The sequence below is a fragment of the Struthio camelus genome, chromosome 4 (genome assembly GCF_040807025.1).
Source record: "Struthio camelus isolate bStrCam1 chromosome 4, bStrCam1.hap1, whole genome shotgun sequence".
NCBI lineage: Eukaryota > Metazoa > Chordata > Aves > Struthioniformes > Struthionidae > Struthio > Struthio camelus.
The window spans coordinates 9,636,697-9,655,829 of NC_090945.1; the positions used below are offsets into that span (position 1 = coordinate 9,636,697).

Consider the following 19,133-nt stretch of genomic DNA (forward strand, 5'->3'; position numbering starts at 1 on the left):
GGCAGAGCCAGCCCCTTCATGTTCCCATATATTCTGTCTGCTCAGCTACCTTTAACTTGAGCGTGTCTCCACAGCAAGCGTTCCTGCGTAAGCTGAATCATGGCACGCTCTGGCTTATTTGCCGTTTCATAGGTCCCAGCCCAGCAAAGTCCTTGGATGCAGTTAAAAAGCTGCTGAAATGAGTATTTTGGATGGGCTTGCAGATGGTGCTGGAGAAGTGCTTAAGGAAAAGCCTGTATTAAAATGTTTTGCTTTCGGAGTAGCAGTGCTCTAGTGTAAGGATAGAGGGAAGGCAAGGGTTTAGGGAGAGCTAGTGGCTACCATTAGATAACTGACAGGTCTAGTCTTCAGGTCTAGTCCCTCCAAAGTGTCTGCTGTTCTTGGCCTGCTCAGGGATATTAATTGATCTTATGCAAAATGTTAACCCTCGCTGTAAACTTTGCCATCATAGCCCCCCAGAACTCAGGCCTTTCTTCTCATTTGTTATTTTGTCTTCTGAAAAGATAAAGACAATGTCCTCGTACGTGGGTGATTCTTACCTGTAATATTAACAGAAGTGGGGGAAGAAAACGCGTTCAATTTTTCCAACTTTAATGATTACGTTCTTAGTGATCTGCCTGCTATATTTTACCAAGCGTCACGGTTCTGATCAGATTCTCAAATAAACTTATTTCAAGCCCTGCAAGTCTGGTCAGTGCTCACAAAGGTCAATGGAAGCAAGTCTTCTGTCTCTGAAGAGCCTTAAACCGGTCTCACGGCGCATGTGAAAATATACCCAAAGTACGGAGCAAGCATTAGCACTTTGGTGTCCATGGTGAAGGCTTGCTGGGAATCAAAGCTACTTTTGGGAAACATGTTTAAATGCATGAAATATTGTCTATGGGAATGTTTCACTGGTGGGCTTTGAAAGGTTTTTTCTTGCAACTTGAAAGCTCACAAATGAGCCAGGCTCGGACACTGTTTTCTCAGAATCCGTGTGGAAACCCGAACATTTGGGTTCCAATAAGGTTAAGGTGGAAGACCTTCATGGCTGTATGAGCCTGCGTTTTAACCGGATGATTTTAGTAGCTTTTGAAGCACAGGTCAAAGAACATGCAGTTGGATGCCTCCAGGATACCCAGTACAAAAATCAGTCTAGTCTGACTTTTACTCACGCTAAGGCTAGTGAAGTGTAAGCAAACAGTAAGCTGGAGGTATACGTAATCTGTGCCTCTTTTAAAATCGTTTTATGCTCCCTGAACAGTATACAATGGTGTTAATATATGTGAGAATCAATGGTGTTAATATATGTGAGAATGAAGTCCGCAGTGTTTACTGAAATGATGGCCGAAGGAAAGCTATGTTTATATTTTTCCTGCCTGAACAGCTTTTCAAATAACTCCTTTTTTTTTTTTCTTTCATGAATTTGGAGCGTGATATGAAGATCACACACTTCTGTTTCATTGGTTTGAATGAGTTGGATGAAACCGCCCTTGGGGTGCTATTCCAATTAGAAATGCATGCAGGAGGCTCAAGTGGATCTGTGTGATTAATAGGGTGTGTGCCACGAACAAGAAGGCCTGCCCAGCGTATACAATATTTGTCAGTTTATGGATTTATAGGAAGCAGAGCGTACCATGGTATGCAACTCCCAAAAGATTTGTTGTTTAGGTTTAGTACAGAAAAATTCCCAAAAGATTATCCAAATGAGCTGAACCTCTCGAATTTGAAACAAATACAGGCATTGAATTGAAAATGAAACACCTTAGTATTCCTAGCGCGTGAAGTTCCTACCTGCGTTGGAAGTCCTCAGAAGCTGATTTTCTTTCCATGTTTATCCCCATCTAACTTTCCCACTTTCCATGTTTCTGACTGTCAGCTCAGGAGCTGATTTCAAGCCTGTGGAAATCAATGCAAGTTTTGAATTGATTTGCATGTTCTCTGGATGGAAGAAATGCACTTACTGGAATCCCCTGGTAGAGCTACACGTTCAAAGGCAAACACTGATGGCAACAGAATTGGAAAAATATACCACGTAGTTGAAAATGCCAATAAGTGTCAGGATGAATTGGTTATTCACAGAAGTTTCTTGGGGTTTTTTTGTTTTGGTTTGGCTTTTTAACCTGGTTTGAAATACGGCAGGTTGCATTAGTCCTTTCACGTACATACGCTCCAAAAGAAAGTGCCCGCACGGTTAACACAGCAAAGCTGCAGCTTCTTATAAATTTTCTGCTTCTGTCTATAGGAAGCAGCAGATGCAAATAGTTTTGTAATAATCAAAGCATTGGCATCTCCCAGTGTTTGTCCGCTCTAAAAACACATCACTGAAGATGGCAATGAGAAGGATAAACAGAGAAGCCTAGGATCCTATTCTGTCCCAAACCATGCTTTTCAGATGTTAAGCTTTGTCGGCCTCTTCAGCCTCCGTCCTCATTCTCTGGGGATTAACACCTCCCTTTCTGCCACCTGTGAAGAGTTAGAGCTTTTCTCCTATAACCTCCTTGAAGCTGGGGAGGCAGGATGCAAGTCCAGCTCCCCTTCCTCAGGAAAGCCTGTGCAGGAGGCTGGCAGAGCGTTCCCGTAGCCGTTGTCCCACCTGTGTTCGCTGTGGCCAGCGCTGGCCCCGACGCGCCTCTCCGGCTGCCTCCTCCAACATCAATATTGGAGCGTGCAGAACGGCTGACCTCATTCCAAGCGTGGCGGCCACATTTTTGAGACGTGTCTAAATTTCAGAAGAAGGAAATGTGTATTACTTGTTCTTTTGGGTGAGTCGCAGTCCTTTAATACAGCTAAGGCTTTCTGAATCTACTGGTTTTTGCCCATATTGCATATAGCTACGAACCATATCCTTGTATGCATTTTCTGACTGGCAAAACATGGGTTTCATTTGTGTCCCAACAAGAGAGGTGAATTACCTGTGGCTCTCTAAAAGCAGCCGTATCACTGATTGTTTTCTGTAGGAATGTGCAGGCTTGTATGGCCCAAATTTCTGGCTGAATGGATCAGGCACAACTCCATAGTTTCTGGCCATGGAGTTTGCTATTTAGTCCATTGAAAGTACAAGAACTTCTCAATCCTTCACCGTACTCGAAAGGTCATTTCTGTGCACCTCTTCTCATCAGTAAAGCAGTATGATGAACTCTATGTTGCTGATTTCCTCCAAACTGTAGTAATTATAAATCAATTTACCCCAGCTGTGAATAGGTTCAGTTTTTAGGCCCAAAAGCTATGTGTGAATGTACCTTTTAAACATCATTTTAAATTTAAGGTTTTCCACCTTTCACCATGTATAAGAGGCCCTTGAAAACTTACAGATAGATTTAAAGCACCAACTGCATGCTTAATAGTTTGTTGTGTTAGAGACAAAGGAGGAGGAGTAATGAAGAGACCTTTGGGAGAGAGTTTTCCTGTCATGGGCTTTTGTGTTGTTTTTATTTTCTTTTTAAGTTTTTTTAAGAGAAGAGCTTTAGTGTTTTGGGAGAAAAATCTATACAAGTCTTCTCTAATCTCCTTTGGGGCAGAAAGATTTGACAAAATTAAGAAGTTCAGAACATCTTAAGAAAGTTGGAGCAGATTCAGAGTTTAATGAATGAATGCTTATAGGTGGTTAGAAATGAATCATGGGGCGAAGAATGAAAAGAAACCATGTTGACAGATGAGATGGATCAAAGGCCTCCAGTTTTGCGAAGAAGGCCTCAAAAGTGTACCTTTGACACAGAACATTTTTGTTTAGATATTTTGGTTGATTTCTTGGAGTTCATAAAGCAATTTTGATGATAGATTCTATGCTTGCCTTTAATTGTGTTGATTTATAGCTGATTATATGTGAGTGCTACTTTTGGAGATTAATTTTATAAGCAGAAGAGATTTAAAAGATACTCATTGCATTTCATATTCCAAATGATAACATAAGATTTGCCAGCTTTTTTAAATGATTGGCTGATAGAATGCAATTCAAAGTGTTTATTTAAAACTAACTCCTCTGAGGGATTATGAATCCGTTGTTCATCTGTATGGCATACACCTCGACTGGTATCTAAGTGTGGGTGCAACCGACAGTGTTCTTGCTATATGCCAAAGAGAAAGATTCATTTTTTCATGGTGTTGTATCTGCCCTTACCTAGCTATCTGGACTCATAAGTCGGTTGTTCCAAAGAAGGTGTTCTGGAAATAGGGAGGAGCTGTATTTCAAGATGGTCGGATGTATTACAAAAGAGCCTTCTGGCTCTTTGCATCAACAATGCTGATGGTACAAAATTGCAAAATGAGTAACACATGTTCTGATGGAATTAAACGCAAAATTGGAAAAGGAAACACATCTTGAGTATACCGGTGGCTTGCCAGATAAACCATTACGCTCTAGAATTCTGCTGCTGTTAAAATAAAAAATGTTTTTTGAAAGAGTTCCATCTTGTATTGTTTCAGTTTTCCCCATATTTAAAAAAGAAATATCACCTGATTTCAGCTGAGTAAAAACAAGCTTGCATACAGCTAAAAAAAATACTTTCCTATCTCACCTGCCTAATCATCTTTACACTAAGCATTTAGTGTTTCATGTGTGGGTCCCAGGGTCAAGAACCCTTCTAAATCCACATTCACCCTACCAGTTCTGTGCTTTTTGCATTGTGGAAACATGTCAAGATGAATTGCCTTCTACCAAGCTATTCTCCTTTGTTTGGACAGTAAAGCTAGGAAAAAGTAAAGAAACAGAGAAGGAGCAGAGTAAATGAGAAGCAGAGATCTCACCAACAGGTAACATAGAAAACCATCCCATCACCGGTTTTCTCCATGACTTGCGTCTGAGCAGCAGCATTAGAGCCAGTTTATTCTACCCTTCCAAGTATGACACAAAAAGTAATCTCTCTCAGCCAGAACTGCTACTGAATGTGTAGCTCTTCTCTAGGTGCCTTATTGCCACCTTGAATTCAGCACTGACGTGTAGGTTCGAGAACTAAACGGGTAGTTTACAGAGCCCCAAAGAGGAATTTATGGCTACTAATTCTGTTCTTGGTGTTCTCCTATTTATACCCATCCTGCTTTAGTCAGTGGAATTTCTATGTGCAGATTTTTTTGTTGTTTGTTTGCTAGGTTTTAAATCATCAGATTTCTGTTCTAGTACTCATTAACAGTCAGGGATTCAATGGCACAGGGATTGTCTTGGGAGACAGAGGGCCAGCAGAGTCTGCTTTTACTTGGATCATAACACAGAATAGAGAGGTGTATGGCCAATTTCCAGCTGCTCATCTATCTGAAAAGCTAAAAACTGTTATGAATATTGAGTTGAGTAAGCTTTGCTTTTTGGTAGAGAGATGAACCTACAAATAAAAAACATTCTCACACCATCTAATTTGGTCCATAATTAGTGCATTGGAGACTGGTCAAAGAAAAACACTCTTAACTCAGTTCACTTGCTTAATTATGCGCCTAATGGCATTTGGCTGCTTTAGTATTATCTGCATAGGGCCAGTAGATATGACCCAGGACCTATGGGGAATCCATACCCTCCCGAAGGGGCAGCTGGAGTCGTGGGGGAATAAGCAAAGACATCTCACGTGATGTTGTGTTTAGGCAATTGAATCTTGCCTAGAGTGTATTAAAACCTGTATGTCACAATTTAAGTATCTTAATTTCAAATAAAAGCCTACTCCAGGTGGAGCCCGAAAATGTTTATGTAACCTCTAGGTATGCTTTAGTATAGAAATCTATGCATGTATGTATGTTTCCATCCCTCACTTGTGGCGTTTTTTGTATTTTCCAGTCTATAATCTTCATTCGTGACCTAAATTCTCGTCGCCAGGAGGTGTCTGCATACATTGACTATGCACACAGACTCACAACAGATGATTTTGAGGTCTACTTCAGCGGGAAGAAAAGACTTTTCCCACGGAACACTGATCTGAGGTATTTATGTAGACTTTGTTTCTGTTTATTTGCATTTAGGTAATATGGAGAGAGAGAGAGAAAGAGAGAAAGGGAGATTGACATGTTTTTGAGTAGGAAGGTAGATTATGAAACTGTTTTTCACTGGCAGATAAATACCATGGATTAGTTATGGAGAACAGGTCTAAGGAAGGACCCTGTCAGTTTGATTTAGTCCAGAGAATAAAACGTTACATGGACAATAAAACCTTCGCCTATCTCCGCATCTTTCATTAACCGTTGGAGTCTATAAATAGCAACATGCTTAGAACAGTATGAGCATAACTCTGGAGTCGTGGCACACTGAATAACTGCTGACTGATCCCAGTCAGCACTTGCCAGAACATCCCTGGCTTCCCCTGGTCTCCACAGCATTCCTAGGACTTCGCTTTGCTTCAGAAGTGAGAGAAGGGCAAAAGTCTTCCAGTGGCAAATAAGATGGTATTTACCAGTAGCTCATGACCAAGGTCATCAGTGTGCTTTTTCACTGAAGAATACTATTTTCCTTAAAATGTATCCTGTGCCTGTGTGCCAACAGATACAGGCATGAGGTATGTTTGTGCACTTCTGCTTGCAAAGGCCGAGTTTGGGAGACAGGCACAGCAGAGCTTCCAGTCTCACTGGGGCCTGGGACAGGGTTTAGCACTGCTGCAGGCCAGGTACTGTTGGTGACTGTGGAAACACTAAAAATTTCAGTGGGCTGCGGTTGTGAATTATCATGGAAATCTTCTGTTCCCATCTGATAAAAGTTAAGAGTTGTGCACAACTAGCTGCCACGTCACATGCAATTATTATCTCCCGGTAAAAAGGTGTCAAGAATAAAGGAGCTGCTGCATTTTCTCCATCTTCAGTGAGCATAGCTTTCTGTAATGTAAATAGCCCCTCTGGAAGCACTACAAATCCCTGTAAATACTGTTCAGTCAAATTTTTGGTATGAGTTACAGAGAGAAAAAGCAGGAAAGAATTTAGAAGAGGACAAGCATGTTGTTGAATTTGTGTGCTGTTTGTTCATGGGACAGCAGATGTCAGTAATGAGGCAAAGAAACACACTGGAGTCTCGTAGCATTTTAGCAATGGGAACCAAAATTCCCAATGTTACACTTTTAAATCGCAAGGATGAACAGTTGATTTTCATTTATGGTTGAATTAAGGACAGTAACGGACATAACATTGTGTCTGCTTTGCTATATATTTGGATGTTATTAGTGACTCATACATATGCCTTTTAAGTCATTGATGTCATACACAATATGAAATGTCCCCACTGTATCCTATAACTTTGCTAAGTCCTGTTTTTTCTTTATTGAAAAATGTCTCATTTTGTGTTTGGTTCAATTTCTTTTTCTATCCATTGTGTAAAAACTAGACTAAGCTGCAAACTCTTCATGGACATCTTAGCATGTTCATTTATCCTAATGGTTGACTATTGCTTCATACGCTATTTCATTTTATCTCCTTGTTGGAAAAAGGGATAAAGCATTACTTACGTATTAGGTTTCATAAGCTGAATGTAACCCATGCAAAACTGCAACTGAACCTATCAGCCGAACATAGATTCACATTCAGCATGCACAGTACCACGAAGATTTTGTTTTATTCATAGATGTGTATGAATATATACAGTGCAGTTAATGAGGCTCATATACATATATATATATATAGGAATATATAGAAATCCACTTAAATATATGCAGTGCAGTCATGCTATCTTTGTACACTGGCTAAAGAAGAAACCTTTCTTTTACAGTTAAATGATGTGACCCATGATGCATCACCTATACAAATTGGCTTAATTTTCATAAAATCTCCATCTCATTATAGAACTTCTCCAACCCAGATGGCATTTATGTAGTCCATGACCCACTGTATTTGTCAAGCCTTCCTTTCTGCATCAGTTAGATATCTGCAGAGTAGGATGTTTCATTCCTGCCTCTCTCATTGTTAAAATTGACAATGTTATTGGACAGATGGAGGGCAGGTATGAAGAAACACAGGAGGAAAGACTTGGCTAGTCTTGCAGAAGTTCAAACCCAGTGAGTTCCCTTTAACCATTAATCCACTGTTAATTTTTCGAAGCTCAGCTAAGGAACGCCTAGCTTTTGCACGGCCTTGCTAGTGCCCCTGGCTTGTCAGGGGTAGCAGCGCTGTGTGCTCGTGTGAGGGGAGTGCTCAGGTCCACAAATCCAGGTCAGGGCTTGCATTAGTGAACATGAAGGGCGCTTTCCTGAGCACCGGCCTGAGTTCTTCTGCTAATATGGAATATGTCTGTTACAAAAGACCAGTCAAAGATGGCTTTTCAGGAGGAAAGCTGAAATGGGCAGGCTGAGGGCTTTGGCATGTTGTCTTACTTCTCTCGCTTCTCTTTGGCGAAGCTGGTAGGCGAGGCCAGATATATGTATGGGTATGTTGATGCCTGTCTAGTGCACAACTGCAGAAAGAAAAGAAGCACTGATCTGTGCCAGAGATGTGTGTTTTCTTTCAATATGCCAGTGTGAAACAGGAAGGAGCTATAGATAGATGCATTGGAGACAGCGCTGCTCCTAGTTTGTGAGCTCCCCTGCATAGAGGACAAACAGATCAAAGCAGCTCAGAGGGCGAAAAGACCACCTGGTCTGGTGTCCCCAGCAATGGATGAGCCTTTCCGTGGCGAGGAATATGAGTATGTTGCAGTACCTGCTGTGGCTCTAAGGTAAAGCCGCCTGTTCTGTGCCAAAAAACCCAACAGCAATCAGACACAAAAGCAAGGCAGGTATGGGGGTGTGCGCTAAGAATGCTTGGGAATCAACAAGGCGATGAAAGGCAAGATGTACAAACTCATCCTTTCAGGTGTCCTTGCCGGAGCCCTTCATTGCTCCTGGAGCAGAAATTCCTGACACTATAGGAGGCTTCTGCCTGTAGGTCTCATTGGGACTTTGTTGTAAGAAACAGGAACTATTTTAATTGCATAGTGAATATTGTGTATCAGATGTTGCGGAGTGGTGGGAATTATTGCACTTAACAGGAAGGACATGTGAGTAGGTCACTCGGGACTCGCTTTTAAATTACTGAAGGGAAACTTGCTTGTTAATATCATTCACCTCACTCTAATGTGAAGTGAGTCAGAGGAACTGGACTCTAGTTGTGTTGCTTCCCTTCTCTCGGCTAGTAAAAGGGTGACTGGGGCACTGAATCCCTTCCACCCTGTGAGGATTTGAATGATGCTTGTGGCTTCTCTGCACGCTTTCATCAAGGAGAGGCTGAGCTCCCAGAAACCCAGCTCGCTTTGGCTTGGTTCAGGAGTTGTGGAGTGCGACACTGTCTGCTGTTCCCAGGCTGAGGACAAGTTGGCCGCTTTGGGGGAACTGTGCACCAGTTGCCACTCTTAGCTTACAAACAATCTGTCCCTCCAGCAAGCTGAGTTTTGTCGTTCTTCTTTGCTTGTATTTTCATCAAACCACAACTGAAGTCTACACGCATTTGTTTGTACCCTTTGCATGTGCAATTACTGTATCTATGCACACACCTGAACATAGAGAGTCATTTGCACATACAGTTGCAGTATCAAATAAAGTTGGTATATGTGAACCTATTAAATGTATAGACCTCAAGTTATAAAAATCTGACTTGTTTTGCTGGAGCTTTCACATAGTGTTTTTCTGACTCTACATGATTTTTGGGTGGAAAAATTTATTAAAAGTCAAAAGGGCAGCATATATTAGTAAGCATTTCGTTTAAAAGAATAGTAATTGTCTATTCTCTGCCCTATTGTCAGGGCGTAAACAGTTTCTTTTTGTCATTTGCTGGTATTTTCTCATCAAATTGCTGCCTAGCACGTGTCCTCAGAAGCAGTGTTTGGCGATCTTTGTGTAACTTCAAACAGTTCTGCTATCCAGGGTTAAAAACATGTCTATCAGCTCTGCCCTGTCACTTCCTCTCCTGAGCACATTGTGGGGTGAACAGCACCCTTTATATTTAACAATCTTTTATTTTCATTCCCCCTGTGTAAAAGTTAGGTAGCCTGCAGCCTTTCTTATGGAAGAGCAATGGGCAGAAGAAAAGGTGGCCTCTAATTGTGTGTTGACCCCAAAAAACTTTAAATACAAAATTAATCCGGTTTGCTGAACTTCAGCTTTATGTCACAGGATATTTTCGATCACTAGAACGTGGTGTGTATCCACTAAAAAAAAGATCAGTTTTGCACGTAGTTTTTAAAATAAAAGATTGCCCCTAGTAATAAATGAACAGTAATAACAAATGAAAGTGCATCCCAACCTGGATCTCTCTACATTTGAACATGAAATTTGGATTGTTTTTGAAACCACAGCAGCAAACTCAGTCTAAATGCACATCTGTTCTCTAAAGCAAAATGGTAAGGATCTCTTCTCAGAAAGCGTCTCCCATTTCTGCACCTTCCTAATAATGCTTTCTGCTTGGAATATTTCTTTTTAGCCATTTTTAAGCAAATTCCTTTTCATTTCATTGTGTGACTGATATTTCTTCTATTATCTATTCAGTATATTGCGTTGCCGATAGTTTCTTCTCAGTCTATAATTTTCTAGATTTTAAGTCTAAGAGAAAGAACTACAAGGATCATCTAATCTGATCTCCTGCATAACACACACCATAAAACTTAGTAAGCCTTGAATCTAGCACATGGCTGGATGTGAGTAAATCTTGTAGAAAGGTATCCAGTCATGATTTAAAGATTCCTGTTGGCAGAGAACTTACTGTGTCCCCTGAAAACCTTTTTATTGCATAGTTAAAATTTTCTATTTCTTGGTCTGAGTCTAAATTTTAACTTACATTTATAGACTCTGTCTCTGTATTTGTATGCTAGATTAAATAAAGCTTCAGTATTAGACAAACTATGATTTCATAGGCTGTAATCAAAATTGGTTTTAGCCATTCTTCAGTTGTCTAAAATAACTGAATTTTTGTACAGTTATTTCTACATTTGATGGTCATCTTTCTTCTTGACAACCTTATTCTTCTGCCTCTTTCCGCCTGGCTCCTTTGCATTGAAAATGCCGTATGTGAATGGCGATATTTTGGCTGTATGTAGAATTATGTGACTTCATCTTTTAATCTCTTGGCTAGCTTCAGATCAGTCTTTTCACCACCTTCTTCTTTTTGGATATTTCTGTGTTTAACAAGTATAAAAATGTCCTAGCATTGGGGCGTAGCCTATCTCTGAAGCTTAAAGAACAGCTGGGTGTTGCAGTCAAGAATGGTTATTATTCAGCTCTGCCATATCAGTTTAGGTTGTTCCAAAATGCTGCCTTCCTTTTTAAAGAATTAGTCTCTGCCTCACTCAGAGCCTTACAAAGCCCTTACTCTTGGTCATATTTACTTTTAGCCATTTGGGAGATTGATGTGTACGTTTTTGGTTTTCTGGGAGGGTTCGTATCTCACACAAAGCTGTCAAAAATTATTTTTAAATATGGAAATTAATACTTTGCTGCAACGTATTTTTTCATTAGCTGTCGGAGATTGTCAGGAGATATTAAACTTGGCCTTAAGTGCCCTCTGAATCTAATTCTTGTTCACAATACAGAAAAAAAATACTGAACCATTAAGTTTATGTGATGTTCATACTTTAAATCCAGTGGGTAATTTCAGAGGTTCCTGTATTTGATCTGCATGGTTCCTCTGAGTATTTTTGCCATTTTATTGCATTGCCCTATCAAGGGAGTATTACTTATCTGATATAATCCTCATTTGGTTCCAGTTTATTAAATGAAAGGAATGTGTTAGGCAGTAAGTTAGTTCTTAAGAGGTCTGGAATCTGGACTGTAATTGAATCCATTCCCTCTCAGCTAATTTATGTAATCTGATGAGAAACAAGTGTAATACAATTTGTTCAAAGAAAATGGAGAATGTTCACTCTGTGGAACCATACCAAAAAATTCTGCTGAATTAAAGAGGACAGCAAAAGGCTAAGTTTTGATTGACTTCTGTCTGATAAGCTATACTTGGACTATCTCTCTCAGTTCCTTTCGTGAATGAGGACTACATGCATGCCTTCCAGTAGGATTACGCTATTTGAGTTCTGCGTGAACTCCTGCTCTGATTTATAGTTATTTTTCTAGGTCAGCATAAGAGATATCATATTTATGATAGTATGTACTCTAGTGTTTTACCTTCATACTTCATTTGTGGTGGCAGTGTTATCATTTCTTTTTACTAGAGCATACTGTCTTTTCTAAAATGGGACCAGGTAAGTAGCCATTTACTGTAGAACATGGGTTCTAGATTTTTCCCCTGAACTGATGGTCTGAAATTATTTACTTATCTCATCAGTAGTGAAACTTGTTTGATTTTGGTGCTGGCATTCATCAGGGCAAGCATGGGAGGTCCCGCATTCAGGGCTTTGTGGTGATACACCTTGTCGGCAATAGAAGTGCATCATGACACACCGGTACTTTCAGACTCAGCATGTTAGTTTTTGTTATTGGCAAGAACCGTCACCTCAGGTTCTGCCCTCTGCTTCTTGTAGCTCCACTGCAGTCTGTTCTGGCTGTAAGTGGGCGTAGGAGTTGGCAGTCATTCGTTAACGGGGGTTGGAATTCCCTCCCATTTGACTGTCAAGTTTATACTAAGATACCATCTGTTAATCTCTAAAGACCTGTAGGCCAAATCATGGCCAGCAATACGTTCCCAAGCGTGGGAGATGAGGCAGCTTCTCCCTGCCTTGCTGTACCCCCTTACCCCATAGATTTGAGAGCAAACAGGAGCGCTGCTCCCACCCTGCTTACCCAGGCAAGAGCTGACAGGGACAGCGTAGCGTTTTCATGTGTTCCTTGTGCCAGGTGACGTGGGCAATCCCGCTGTGCCAGGCAGAAGATCTGCAGAACTTCACTTCCCTTGCGGAGAAGGCAGGAGGACCAAGACCAAACTCTTGCTGAGTCTCAGTTATGATCCAGGAGCAGTGAGGCAGCAGTGACTCACACTTGGGGGTTGTGGTAATCCCATAGTCCAGCCTGATGGTCTGAACATGCTACTGCCTGTTAATTAATTGAGGCAGCTAGATTAAGGAATAGATCATCTGCAACAGCCAGTGTGAGTCTGTATTCAGTGACACTTGTTGTTATTGATGTCCTTCTAGCTTTCATACAGTAGGATGTTGAATGGATATGAGAAGAAAACAGGTTATATGTATTTTGGTGTTTTCTATTCTGTTGGTGAGCAATTTTTTGCCAATATAACTTGGAGGTTGTCCTTGTGTTGAGATCTACAGTTAGCCGTTTCTCTAACTGCCCAGGTGGTGTTTGTACTTCAATTGGCTCTAAAAAGGAATCCGTTTGGTAACCTAGGTGTGGTATAATCTTCTGACCCCATTAGTAATTTCTGTTTGACATGTGATTCTCCCACTAGTGCAGATAATGCAAGAAAAGTCAGATTCTCAGTAGCAGTGAGCACCTGCAAGGCAGAAGGTCATTAGCATCTGTAAAGACTGCATGCTAGGGATACAGGTCACACGTTCAGTCCAAAAAGGTAACTAGTTAAGAACTGCCTGAGTTTCTGAAATGCACAATTTCCAATTTTATAAATGTCAGTTGTGGCTGTGGATGAAATTTAAATCACTTTTATCTGGGTACCTAATTGTGGATTTAAGGGGTTGATGTTAGTGGCTCAAGCTTAAATATCCTAACTTTTGCCACTAGACAGTTTGTGTTTATTCTACATATGCAGTGCTATATCACAGTAAGTTATCTTTGCTCTTTCCCAGAGTGCCACAAATGCAGCCACTCATTTCCCTCATTTCCACGTCACTGGTGAGCACTGAGCACGTCCCACGTACCTCCCTGCTGCCATGGCGGTGCCAGGCATACCCAGAACAGTTCCTGGGCTCCCCTCAATGCAGAGCTGACTTCCCCGCAGGACATGTTCTTCATTATCTCACTGCATGTCCAGTATGGATTAGACAGACTCCAGCCCCTAATTACTGCTAGTAATGTCGCTAAGTAAAATAAATCAGGATTGAGAAAAAAGTTCCTCTCTCTTCAGCATCCCAACTTCATAAGGACTTTGCAGTCCCATGGAATGCATTTATTTGGATCTCTTAGGACTAAGATATATTCTTTTCAAACAATTTGATGAGGACAAGAATTAATTTTATCCCTCGCAAGAAGTAAAAATGTTGTTTTCAGTTGTTTGTCATCATACTTAATATTTACAAAACCATCTGGTTCTTTAATTACAACTGCTTTCTGTGTTTGTTGACCACTATCCCAATAATTGCAAGCCCGTTGCTGTTGAGACTTTGAGAGGACGAATTGTCAAGGGGGTGAAAGTAGGCTGCCCTCTTCATGATGAAGGCACTGAAGGCTGGTGTCAGTCGAGGCATATCAGCTGGAGCCCTCCCCTAACGGCATGGGAACAAAAAATGTTATTCTTCATGTTTATCTGTGACTCGAGTCCTTTCCTTATATAATGGTATTCATCACGTATATGACTTCATAGCCTGACACACATAGCAAGGCCCGATTTGGGGAGATTTTCAGTAACTACCGCTACTGTTGCTTTCAGAGGTATTTACAACTTACTCACTCCGAGGTTCAGAGAACCAGTTGTCCTTTAGATTCCTGTTTATGCATGTTGCAGTCTCGGATCCGGTACCCATGTTTTTTGGTCATGTGCTTAAAACTTTTCAGAGGTTAAATGAAGCCATTTTGCCTACAAGAGAAGTGACCATGCGAAGTGCGGGGGACAGTTCTCAATTGCCACTTAGATGTACAAGGCACAGAGAGCAAATGGCAGATAGATGCCATATAAATAAGAGTATAAATTAGAGTGCATTCAAACTTCAGGGCTGGATGAGTGAGAAGAAAATTCCATTGCTGCCAACTCAGTAAATGTTTAATTTGGAGTTGTATACTTCCACATCTGGCTTATATTTAAATACTGTAAATATTACTTCTTTCACTTTTAATTTCTTTCCTTTTTTTCAATTCAAACATTAATTTATTGAGAAAGATAAAATCTCCTAAGGGGAGAGACTGGCTTTTTACTAGTTTTGAACAAACTAACTGTATGCATTTGCAATAGGAAAATGGAGACTGTTAATGGAAACTTAAAATTTCAGGAGAAGGATGTAGGGGAAAGGCTATCTCGCCCTTTTTGTCAGTCTAGTAAATTATCACCTGAAACAACAGAACAGTAGGAAAAACATCTTGGAAAACAGAAATTGGCCAAATGCTTATGTGGAATATGGTTTGGGTTACAGCTTCCTTGAGGGATTTGAGAAGCAAAAATGATTCATGGCTGCTTGCTTGTGTGAAGACAGTGTTATGATGCACAGACAGATGCAGAAGGAGATCGGATCTAAACATGATAGTTCTTTCTCCTCTTGCTGATTCTCTAAAAACAAAAAGAACAATTTTGCAGTACTCCTCTGTGCATTCACTTATTCAAAGGGAGCTCTGCAGGTCGCACGATCAAATACTGTATATCTTGCCTCAGCAGAGAGCCGTGTATCTCCCACAAGTCTTAGTTCTCTCTTAACGTGCACCAGAAATGATACTGAATTAATCTTTGCAATGCTGACAATAGATATGCACTGGAGCTGTCGGGCTGGTTTTTATCAAGCTGTTCTAAATCGTCCCATTGTTTGCTTAAGATCTGCCAGTCAACGTGCCACAAAACCAGCCGTGTCTCACACTTGGAGAACGTGCCTAACCCTTTCAAGGTGCCTTTTTAAGGGCCCCTTTAGCATGGCCAGCAGAACGGGCTCTCTGACATGACTGCAATATAATTAATAATAATAGAAACAGTCACAATTAATGGGTTTGGCCCCAAATAAGGGACACAGACATCTGTGTAACTGCTCCCTTATTTAGAAAAACACTTCAAGCATGTATTTACAGGCTTTTCCAAGCAAGAAAGCTGAATAAGGCCCTTGGGTTGGGGCTTCAAATACTAAATGTTTTTGCATAAAACATTAAGATGCACATAAGTTTAAAATACTATGCACCATGATCCATTGTATTGTTTGTTTAAAATCTAGGTTAGAAAAAAGAGTATGTGAAGGATGGGGAGAAGAGTTCAGGCAGCAGGGAAAGAAGTGCAGCATTTCAGCAATCCGGGACAACAGGTCTGGCCGTCACAATATAACATTAACAAATCTGCTTTGACTCAGCAAGCATAGCTTTAGTTTACATTGTCGTGGCTGATCTGGATATGGCTTGTTAGTAAAATAGGTGTAAGGGATATTTATAATGAGGCAGTAGTGACCCGTAGTTTTGTGACTACTTTTCTGGAAATGTGTTTTCAGTTTGTTGTCCCGTAAATGTCAGGCAGAGCACTGTGCAGCGATCATGAAGTAGTGTGTGATTTTTGCCACGCATGGGTGTCTGAGAAACCACTTTTTCCTTATAATTAGACAAGGAAATAGCTGTGGCTAAAGTCAGTATGTCCAGATTCTTTAGTGAATGGTTATATGGAATAACTAGTACTAGTACTACTTTCTTTAGTTGCAGCTCTATCCTAGTGAAAATTATGGTAAAATTCTTCTGCACTATTTATTGATAAATAATAGGTATTGCTTTGGTTGTCAGCTGCTGTAGGTAAAGCTGTGCAATTGTGGCAGATGATGTTACTATTTCACTGGATAGTCACTAAGTCTTGCCAGAAGCAAGATTTCTCCCAAAAGTTTAGCATGGTGAAGCCCCATCTCTTGTGATAGAAAGCCTATACCTGTGCCTAGCCTAAAAGACCAGAGGTTGTTTCATGATAACATATTAATCTCCAGGAACCAGAATTAATACAAAACATCACAGGGCTTCCCAGAGATGAGCTTTTTCAGTGATTCTTAGATGATGATGGCTTTGTGTTGTGTTGCTGTTGGGAACGTTCCTGTCTGGGTTCCCTACCTGGGTGCTAATCGAGGTTTAAGGGCCTGTGAGAGCTGACGTGGGTTTTTCCTGCCACTGGCACAGTGCTAATTCCTTATTTCCACTTCTACAAAGCCTGGGAGGCAGAAGTTTGCCATCTGTATATGTTATTTAAGCATATATATCTTCATATTGCTCCTTTTTAAATTCATCTTTTCCTTAACCTACGGATGATCAGGAATCTGTTTTATCTTCTTGAAAAATTTCCCCTAAAACTTTTGAAAATTCTTCTTTGCAATAAATCTACTGTCCTTAAATTGTTCAAGGGGGGAAAAGAGAGGGGGAAAGCAGCAAGGAAAGACAGAGAACAATCCCTAACAAGCACAGAATAGCTCAGCGATTATTGGCTTTTGTGGCAGCCTTTTTCAATCTCTGCTGCGTGAGCTATGTCAATAATAAAATACCTAATGAATGATGGATTTGCAGCTAGATTTCCCACATCCTTGGTGAGGTCTGTGCAATCAGGATTTTGAAATAAATATTTGGTTGAAACATTCCTCAGTATCTCAGATTGAATCTACCTATATCCTGTGCTGTGGCAGTGAGTTTTGCAAGTAATTTGATTGTGTACAACAAAGTATTTCCAGTGAAAAGTTGTCCATTATCTCTGTGTTTTTCCTTATTTTTGGATTATCGTGATGTCGTGTACTTGTCTTTTCTCCTGTGTGACACCAGTTAATCTTTCTTTGTATGGAAAAGTTTTACACTTCTAGTTATTTCATTGCTCATCCTCAAATCACTTCAGTAAAAAGTAAGCATTTACCTACAAATGAACAATTCATAGGATCTTCTTCTCTGACTGCAGTAGTCATGTCCAAAGATACTTCATCAAAATCAAGTGAGTATAACTGCGATCATTTTTAGTTTGCCTCAGCAAATATTCTTAAAATTCTTAAAATATGCACTGAAAAAGCAATGCAGACACACTTTATCATGTTAATGCCACTTTACTGCAGCACATACTAGCTTTAAAAGTATATCTCTGGGGGCTTTAGAAAGTTAAGACAAAACTTCTGGCCTCTAGCAGAGATCTGTGTGGATAAATAACACATTTCTGTGCAAGTCTCCTGATTCTTTTAAAAAAACTTGGAACAATCTTTTTTGTTTGTTTACAGTACAGAGTTCATATTTATGTTTGTAAACATCTTCATATGATATACAAAGTTATTTGATTTTCAGAATATCCTAAGGGCACTGAGGCTTGTGAAGAGTAGATGAAAGTCTGGTTCATGACTCCATAAACCCTCAGGGTAATCCTAGGGGTTATGTTTAAGTCTTATCCACTTCAAGACAGCACAACGTACTTAATGACGACAGAGGGGATTCCGAGAAGGAATAATATGCCTCAGATTTCAAAAGCTGTAAACTTTAAAAAGGATATCATGTCCTTTTTGACAGTTTATTTCCTCTGTTACCCATCACACCTCCCTTCTCATCCTCCATGAAATAAGTGTTTGACTTTGTTTTCCTGTTCTTTAGTTTCATTTAAATCTTTTTCCAGTTCTCTTTTGGTCTCTGAATTTCCATAATTCCTTCCGCCTCCTTCTTCCCTCTCACCCATAGGTGCTTATTGAGAACTTGCAAAATGGGACGTTCCTTTGGGAAGCCTCATGAGACTTCTTCGTGTCTGCGTTTTTCATGAAAACGAGAATCTCTTTCAGTCAAGGCCCTGTCCCACTCTCTCCGATGCCAGGGGTGTGCCATGACGGTCACGGCAATACAGCTCTCACACGGGAGGTGACACGAGGTTGTTAGAGCAGCATAGGAGCAGCCCTCCCTGCTTTCAGAGCTTGCAGCTTGGATCGTGGTGGTAGCTCAGCCCACTTCTCATAGCTTTTTCAGTTTCTCTTTTATCTCAGCCATAATGGTCGAGTGGCAGGGAGTTCCCATGCTTTTCCAAGTGAGCCTAGTGGGGCTTGTTCAGTGCAATTGGAGTCTCTCAGCCCAATAAATTCTTTTGGTGCTTTTCCAGGGGCTGAAGTATGAGACCAATTTAAGGAAATAATGTAATGTACTGCTATAGTAAAGATACCATACATCTGCACGTGATGACAACTTAACTGCAGGTACTCTATGGGTCCCACAGGTTATATTTACTAGGTCTCTGAAAATGACCACAAGCTAGGAAAGAGCTTTAATTCCTTTCACTGATAGGGCATTTTTGGAGGATATGTTTTTCCTTTACTACAAGTTTTAAATAGGATTTCCCCCCTCCTGCTGGCCCCCTTTCTTGATTAACGCCTGGAGACTATGGATTTAGAATGACATTCCAACCTGATCTAGTAACAAGGTTTGGATGTGAGGCTGTGAGAGTCGAGCCAAGCTGGAGGCTTCGCTATGCCAGAAATGCATTGTTTCAGCACT

At 40.6% G+C, this 19,133-nt stretch overlaps 1 protein-coding gene across 2 annotated transcripts in view; it reads left to right on the forward strand.

The window, feature by feature from the left end:
• The window catches only part of CFAP299 (cilia and flagella associated protein 299), a 249,754-nt gene that overhangs the window by 208,992 nt on the left and 21,629 nt on the right, over positions 1-19,133 (forward strand). For both annotated transcript variants that reach the window (XM_068941332.1, XM_068941333.1), the window contains exon 4: positions 5,738-5,880. In XM_068941332.1, the coding sequence (XP_068797433.1) occupies positions 5,738-5,880 (143 nt within the window). The remainder of the gene's footprint in view (positions 1-5,737; positions 5,881-19,133) is intronic.